This window comes from Staurois parvus, unplaced genomic scaffold (genome assembly GCF_062004578.1).
Source record: "Staurois parvus isolate SC_StPar_1 unplaced genomic scaffold, SC_StPar_1.0 ptg000495l, whole genome shotgun sequence".
Taxonomy (NCBI): domain Eukaryota; kingdom Metazoa; phylum Chordata; class Amphibia; order Anura; family Ranidae; genus Staurois; species Staurois parvus.
Window position 1 is genome coordinate 210597 of NW_028318291.1, and position 8789 is coordinate 219385.

The 8789-nt window shown below is 36.8% G+C and overlaps 2 protein-coding genes across 2 annotated transcripts; both read right to left on the reverse strand.

Moving 5' to 3' along the window:
• Positions 1-631: 631 nt before the first annotated feature.
• Positions 632-6748, reverse strand: LOC149452128 (uncharacterized). The gene is made up of 2 exons (XM_089689744.1): positions 5806-6748; positions 632-4168 (listed from the first exon to the last, which is right to left on the reverse strand). Exons 1-2 carry the CDS (start codon positions 5958-5960, stop codon positions 1615-1617), a joined length of 2709 nt encoding a protein of 902 aa, XP_089545870.1. The 5' UTR covers positions 5961-6748; the 3' UTR covers positions 632-1614.
• Positions 5985-8441, reverse strand: LOC149452129 (protein NYNRIN-like). The gene has a single exon (XM_089689743.1). It carries the CDS (start codon positions 8439-8441, stop codon positions 5985-5987), a length of 2457 nt encoding a protein of 818 aa, XP_089545869.1.
• Positions 8442-8789: the final 348 nt, after the last annotated feature.

Genomic DNA, 8789 nt, shown 5'->3' on the forward strand with positions numbered 1-8789 from the left:
TCAGCCAGCCCAAGACAACCCAGTCCGCCCTGTCTAACAGGAGGTGTTGGGAGGACTATACAGTACACATTCGCAAAGAAATCTGCATTCTAAAACAGTTGAAACATAGTGTAGCGTTCATCCGTTTATACAAATCCCATATCGAGAAGCAGTAGGACAAGTTCCCTTGTAAGAAAAAATAGAAAGGAGAAAATTGTAAAACGGCACATATATTTGTTGCTCCCAACCACCACCAGGCATGTACCAGATGGGAGGGAAAAAAAAGAAAAAAGAAGATGGGGCCTTCAACTCAAAAGTATACAGTCAGCCGAATCATTTTGATCTGGCATCTTGAGAGAGGCTTTGTTGATATCTAACCATTGCGCTGCGTCACCTGCCATGTCAAAGAAGTGGGCTTGGCCTCTCGTGATCCACAAATGAGCAGGGTATAGCATATTTAACTTGAAACCTTTGGAGTCGCTTATTGACATCCAAAAATGTAGCCCTCCGGCATTGAACTTCTGCAGAAAAATCTGGAAAGAAGGATACTCTGGCTTCATTAACTGCAAGGGTGCCTGTTAAATATCGTGACACTTATATTATTTAAGTGTCTGTCTTTAGGCGTTTGAGGCAAATTGTTCTAGTGCCAGGCTGACTTAAAACAGTGTGACTTTTATTTAATGCACACTTGGCATCAAAAATGAATACAAAAGATAAAATAAAATACAGAGTAAAATATAACAAAAGTTGTAGATTATGGAAAAAGAAATAAGCTTTGGAGAAATGTCTAATCTCTTGTCTGTTCTATGACAAGTGTTTCAGTCTCGGCAAGGAAGACAACAGGTGTATCAAGGCTTTGCAGGCCTTACCAGGAGACAAATATGTCAGTGCGTGTCAGCTGTATAATGTCTTGATGTATGAGTGTGAGTGAGTGTATGTGTCTCTCTATCTCTAAGGCACATGTTATATATATTTTACCAGACCAACCCACTAAACAGTTATTTCCTAATTCAGTGTGAGCTAAATAAGTAAAACCCTTATTTGTGCTTCTTCTAAACATATACTCTTAGTGTCCATATATGTAAACCTTCTAAACTATACTTAGTATGACGTTATTTGAAAACCTCTTAGAAGACAGAAGTATATGATACTGTCATCTGATATAATGGCTTCACATATCTTTAGAAAGGATAATGGTCACATAAATGCATAGATATAACCAACAATAATTGATACTAAACTTATCACACACTATTCCTAACTAATAAATTGATTATATGAAATAATTATCCAACTAACTATATTATGGATTAGACATGATTTTCTTTATAAAAGACATATCCTTTCTTTGTTCTACTGCATACCAATATCTTTTTACATTCCAATTGCTATTCTTAAAACTAAGCTTATGACCTGCTGACCTCTTAGACATGAATATACCATGGTTCATCTTTAACACCTGTTTTCCAAAGCTTCATTCACACGTGAAGTTAAAATTACTTCTAAATGACTTTTGCTGTCATTATGAAAGATATGAGACGTCTGTTTTAAGCTACATAATTTCTACAATATTCCCCCTAAATATAATTTATCATATAATATTATATATACATTCATACTTCATTCATGGCCCAACTATACACGCTCTGAATCAGTTGTTCCAGATGCACCATTTTCTATAACCAGGTCAGTTAGGTCAGAGGTAACCTTCCTTCTAATAATACCTGACAGGATTTTTTCACCTTCTTTCATTTGTTTCTTAATCAATTTGTAAAATCGTTTCATTCTAATCATAATACAGATTTGAAATAAAATACATAAAATCATAATAATAAATATAATAATTAATGGGTGTAATAATATATTTCCAACAGCTGCTGTTACTGAAGTTTTTCCCCACATTGATACAGTATTTTTAAATTTTGACCACCATGAACGACCTGAAAATTCAGACCAATCATGTTCTATCTCTAGTAGATTTCCTTGTTCATGCTTAAATATTATTTCTGCTTTCTGAAGTTCTTCAGACAAAGCAATTAATAATCCCTTATCCTTTTGTATGATCTCTGCCCATTCCTTCCATGGAAACTCATCTACTTGAGATATATTATATTGTATAGGTAGAACACTCACATTTTTCGTAAGTATATTAGTTAAATTTACTCTAATTTCATTTAAACTAATTCCTGTAAGATCTCCTTCTATACAATACAAGCCTCGACTCAGGATATCTGTATGTGTGCAGGATAGGAAGAAAGCTTTCACTGTTTCAGTGTCTGTCATGACTTGAAAACAGACTTTCCTCTTTCCTACAACAGTGACTAGGTCAAGTGAAGTTTTTACTTTTTCTATTCTTGCTGTACATAATGAATGATTATGAAAACAAGAGTGAAAAATACTTTTGTCCTGATTAGGCAAACATATTACTTTTGATTGAAAATGTAAACAAGAAGATAAATCTAATTGTTCTGGTTCAGATGTATTAGTATCCAAAGCAAAATCTACAAATTGTAATTGATAATATAACAACTGGGTATTACTAACTGGCAATCCTAAGACTGTAACTGGAATTAACATTTGTTCTTTCCCAGCAATGGGAATCATTGAGGTACCAAAGCATTCATGTTGATTACATCCTACCCATTTATTTACCCATAAATCTGTATGATTTTTTGCAAATACATATTCATTAGGTAAACTTTGCAAAAGACTTAGAGGAGTTATGCCACTTTGGAATGCTTGTGCAATTATTTTAAAATTGGTAGAATACTCTGTCTGTATTTCTAGACATGTTCTGGCTATGTGGGAATGTTGTTCTCTGTCCATTAAATTCAAAGTAACATCTTGTAAGTGGACTACAGCTGGGCCTATAACCGTAGCTGTCTTCATTAACATATTTTCTAATATTTGATTTACATTTCTTTGAACTTTAATACTTTTACTACCCACTAAGCCCGCTGTTTCCAGATCAGACTGTAATGTATTAATATCCATACTATTGGTAATACTTCCAATAGTACCAATTCCACCTAAAATTCCTTCTATGATACCTCGTTTATTCCTATTGTTATTTTTATTATTAGCTCCAAACCATTTATCCATACCCAATTCCATATTAATTAAGTATTCTTGACATTGAGGATACTTTGATGAAATTTTCCATTCAGAAACATTAAATTTCCAAAGTATAATCACAAAATGTCCTTCTCTTAAGAGATGTCTGGGTTGGAAATGATTAATTTGAAATGGACTAGAAGGAATAAATTTTTCATCAATACACTTAATGTTCCTAGGAGATGAAATTATAACATTTGCAGTATCACATTTCATTGGATTATTTTCTAATGATATGCAACATTCATATATGCCTCTGTCATTAAGATTTGGACTACTGTGTTGATAAATAAAGTTATTATTAGTCCAATCTACATTTCCAAGATTACTCTTACGAATTATATTAGTAGAGCTATGGAAAAGACTGCCCAAAAATTCACCATTTCTTTTCCAAGTTAATAGGGAATTTTGAGGTAAATATATTTGTGTAGTACATATCAAATTTAAATCATCCTTTCCTTCAATAATTTTAACAGCTTGAGGGGATACTTTTATATCTGGAATAATCAAGTCTACAATTGAAATAGTCACTCTCACATTAACGTGAGCTGAACCTCTTGTTATTTGAAAATCCCATACTCTAATTACATCTCCTTCTTCATCTCCTGTAATCTTTAAGTGTTCAGGATCCATAAACTGTAAATAATATTGGGTCAAAAACCAAATATCTGTTTTGGATCCTCCTACAGAAGAAGAACCTACTCTATCTCCAGTTACATCGCCAGTCCAAATTGTAGACTCATTTCCTTTTAAAACTATGGACCAGAACCCCATCTCAGTTAAATTACATTCATATGTACCAGTTTTATTATTATATACATATGATCCTTGCATTTTTGTAAACTTTGTTTTAGATTCTATTCTAGCTTGTATTTCAATAGAGTTACTATGAAGAAAATAAAATTGCATACAACAAGTAGCTCCATGACCTATACAAGCAAGTCCATACAAGTCTACGGCTGTGTCAATGTCACTGTATCTTGGAAAATGTCTCTTGTTTCTGGATAAAGGCAATTCTCTTTTATGCAGGGTCTCAGACTTGTTCTTCTCTGCTGGGCTGGAAAAAGTCATATACAGTCATGGCCGAAATTGTTGGCACCCTTGATATTTTTCCTGAAAATCAAGTATTTCACACAAAAAAGGTATTGCATTAACACATGTTTTGCTATACACATGTTTATTCCCTTTGTATGTATTGGAACAAATATAAAACAGAGGCAGAAAAGCAAATATGACATAATGTCACACAAAACCCCAAAAATGGGCTGGACAAAAGTATTGGCACCCTTAACTTAATATTTGGTTGCACACCCTTTGGAAAACATAACTGAAATCAGTCGCTTCCTATAACCATCAATAAGCTTCTGACACCTCTCACCCGGAATTTTGGACCACTCTTCCTTTGCAAACAGCTCCAGGTCTCTCTTATTGGAAGGACACCTTTTCCCAACAGCAATTTTAAGATCTCTCCACAGGTGTTCAATGGGATTTAGATCTGGGCTCATTGCTGGCCACTTCAGAACTCTCCAGCGCTTCTTTGCCATCCATTTCTGAGTGCTTTTTGACGTATGTTTGGGGTCATTGTCCTGCTGGAAGACCCAGGATCTTGGACGCAAACCCAGCTTTCTGACACTGGGCCCTACAGTGCGACCCAAAATCCTTTGGTAATCCTCAGATTTCATGATGCCTTGCACACAGTCAAGGCACCCAGTGCCAGAGGCAGCAAAACAACCCCAAAACATCATTGAACCTCCACCATATTTTACCGTAGGTACTGTGTTTTGTTCTTTGTAGGCCTCATTCCGTTTTCGGTAAACAGTAGAATGATGTGCTTTACCGAAAAGCTCTATCTTGGTCTCATCTGTCCACAAGACGTTTTCCCAGAAGGCTTTTGGCTTACTCAAGTACATTTTGGCAAACTGTAGTCTTGCTTTTTTATGTCTCTGTGTCAGCAGTGGGGTCCTCCTGGGTCTCCTGCCATAGCGTTTCATTTCATTTAAATGTCGACGGATAGTTCGCGCTGACACTGATGCTCCCTGAGCCTGCAGGACAGCTTGAATGTCTTTGGAACATGTTTGGGGCTGCTTATCCACCATCCGGACTATTCTGCGTTGCAATCTTTCATCAATTTTCCTCATCCGTCCACGACCAGGGAGATTAGCTACAGTGCCATGGGTTGCAAACTTCTTGATAATGTTGCGCACTGTGGACAAAGGCAAATCTAGTTCTCTGGAGATGGACTTGTAACCTTGAGATTGTTGATATTTTGCCACAATTTTGGTTCTCAGGTCCTCAGACAGTTCTCGTCTCCTCTTTCTGTTGTCCATGCTTAGTGTGGCACAGACAGACACACAATGCAAAGGTTAAGTGAACGTCTCTCCTTTTTATCTGCTTTCAGGTGTGATTTCTATATTGCCCACACCTGTTACTTGCCCCAGGTGAGTTTACAGGAGCATCACATGCTTGTAACATTCTTATTTATCCGCAGTTGTGAAAGGGTGCCAATACTTTTGTCCAGCCCATTTTTGGAGGTTTGTGTGACATTATGTCGAATTTGCTTTCTTTCCTCCCTTTTTTTGTTTTGTCCCAATACACACAAAGGGAATAAACATGTGTATAGCAAAACATGTGTTAATGCAATACGTTTCGTGAGAAATACATGATTTCCTGGAGAAATATCAAGGGTGCCAACAATTTCGGCCATGACTGTAAGTTTTTAGGAATAAAAATGTCATTAATGAGAAAAGGAGTCCTGTGATGACGAATTTTCTCCTTTTAATGTTCTTTCTTTCTTTCCACTTTTCTGATGTTGTCAGTATTTCTTTTTGGAGTTTGATGTTCCTCCATATTTGATTATCAGATGTCATTTCTGCAAAAGAAATGCAGTATCATTATCTTGGCATAAACAGCTTGCATTGATCAGTGTGAACCCATATTTTTTGTTGTCTCCGTGCATTTTTAACAGAATTGAGAGGTCTTTGGACTTGTATCATTACACCACGTGTGTCCAAAATTTCAAAAGGACCTTCCCAATTACTTTGCCACGGCCCACTTTTTCTAAATGTTTTAATCATGACTTGTCCACCTTTCTCAAATTTTGAGGAGTGTGGAGGGATCATTTTCTGCATGTGAGTAGCTGCATATGGCAAAATGGCATTTAGATTGTCTTGCAACATCTGTAACCATTTGGTTTTCTCAATTGCTTCTTTCTGCGGAGTTGACAAAAAACACGGTTCATGTGGAAAAACAAGCGGCATTTTTCTACCTGTCATCAGTTCAAATGGACTGTATTGTGTAGATGAAGATGTTGTACTTCTGATACTCATCAGAACAAAAGGCACGGCATCTACCCATGTATGTCCTTTGTCTAACAACATTTTAGCAATTCTGGATTTGATAGTCCTGTTCATTCTTTCCACAATACCTGCAGATTGCGGATGGTATGGAACATGAAATCTTTGCTGGATTCCCAAAATTTTACACATTGCCTGCATTACTTTACCTGTGAAATGAGTTCCACGATCTGAACTGATATCAATTGGGATCCCCCAAGTAGGAAAAACATGATTAATTAACATTCTTGCAGTTGTTAGTGCATCGTCTGTGCGTACAGGTAAAATCTCAACCCATTTTGAGAAAACATCAACAATTATGAGAGCATATTTGAAACCATTTTTTCCTGTTGGTAATGGTCCTATATAGTCAAGTTGTAATGTGGACCATGGACCATTAGCTGGAGGAGTTCTTTGCAAAGGAGGTTTCTGTCCTTTTGGCCTGGGGTTCACTTGAGCACAAATAAGACAAGATTGAATTACATTGTCTGCAGTCTCATCCATTTTTTTCCAGAAAAATTTCTCTTTGAGAATCTCTAACAATCTCTGCTTACCTACATGGCCTAAACTTTCATGATTGTATTTTGTGAACTCCACTTGTAAATGTTTTGGTATGACAGGACGCAGAACCCCGTTACAGTCATGAAACAAAATCTTGTTTTCAAAAACAAAGGAAGATTCTGTATCAACCTGAGAAGCAGAAAGGGACGGGTCCTTTTTCTGTTCTTCTGCAAATGAGGGGATCTGTGTATCTGTTTTTCTGACTGTGTTTACTGAAACTACTTCAGATGGAGTCTCTGACTGTTCATTAACAGCTGCTTCTTTTGCTAATGTGTCAGCTATCATATTTCCTATGCTCAGTTCATCATTGTCTTTCCTATGCGCTGGTACTTTAACAATTGCATAGGCACAAGGGTTTATCCCTGCTAGTGCAAAAATTGACTCTAGTATCTCTCTGTGTGCTAAAGCTTTGTTTGAAGCATCTACAAAACCTCGTCTTTTCCAAATTGGAAGATAATCAGTAAGAGAACCCACAACATATGAACTGTCACTATAAATCACTAGTGGACCTTGGTTCTCTTCTTTGTCTACAGTTAACACTGTCTCAATGGCTATCAGTTCTGCTTTTTGTGCTGAAAAGTGTCCTGGAAGTCTGTGTTGTATGGCATATCCTCTCTTTGGAAACCAGATTGCATAACCTGAAAAATACTCCCCTGAGACACAATAACGTGAACCATCCACGAACACAGGTTCATCAGTCTTCTCTGCTTCTCTGCGAAACAGAGGAGAGTGAGTGTCTTGGACTTCACATGAACACTCATGTTCTGATCCATTATATTCCATCAATTGAGGGAGTACATATTTGGCATTATGTTCAACCTGGATCTGTTTGGGTGATAAAGCCAACAACCATTGTGAAAATCTTTGATTGGAAACACCTGGGATGTTTTTTTCAAGGAGAAATTTCAGGGTGGAATGAGGTGTTTGTAAGATAATTTTGTTGAATCCTACAATGTGCTCAGTTGCTTTTACTGCATAGTGAACTCCTACCAATTGTTTAACACATGTGTCAAAACCTTTCTCAACAGGTGTTAAAAGCCTAGAGAAATATGCTAGGATCCTCCAATTTCCTCCTTGTAGCTGAAGCAACACCGAAGAAATAGCAGTTTCAGATGTATGCACCTGCAAAGCAAACGGTGCTTGCTTTTCTACTGTAGTTAGGGCTGGTGCTGTCTGCAAATCTTTTTTCAAAGATTCAAAGGCCTTTTGCTGAACTTCTGTCCAAGGACCAAAACCATTTTCCTCATTATTCTTTAGAAGTTCATACAGAGGTTTTGCTTTATCAGCAAATGACTCAATGAACTCTCTAGAAAAATTCACTAATCCTAGGAATTGTCTTAGTGCTTTGAATGTTGTTGGTACAGGAAGTGCAGCAATAGCATTAACCCTTTCTTGCAAAGGTTGGCGTTTACCCGGACTGATCTGAATGCCGAGAAACTTGACCTCGCGTTTCATGAGCTGAACCTTACGAGTATTCAGCTTGAGACCTGCATCTTGCAGCAGATCAAACAATTCTGCCAAAAGGGTTAAATGTTATTGCTCATTTTCTGTTGACAACAAGATATGGTCCACATGTTGTAGGATACATTCTGGCCTAGAAAATTTAGATAGGACATCTGCTAAAGCTTGATGAAATATACTTGAGCTCAAATGTAGGCTTTTCACAAGACGTGTGAAGGTATACTGAGCATTTTCAAAGGAGAAGGCAAATTTATATTGACAGCTTTTAGATAAAGAAATTGAGAAAAATCCATTTGCAATGTCAATCACAGAGAACACTTTTGCTTTTGCATCAATTCGGGA

Excerpts from the sequence above, each read along its gene's own strand:
- LOC149452128 (XM_089689744.1), bottom strand. The coding sequence starts at position 5,960 with ATGACATCTGATAATCAAATATGGAGGAACATCAAACTCCAAAAAGAA. Across the intron at positions 4,169-5,805 it reads ACATTTTTATTCCTAAAAAC|GTATATGACTTTTTCCAGCC; the intron begins TTACAGTCATGG and ends TCGGCCATGACT.
- LOC149452129 (XM_089689743.1), bottom strand. The coding sequence starts at position 8,441 with ATGAAACGCGAGGTCAAGTTTCTCGGCATTCAGATCAGTCCGGGTAAA.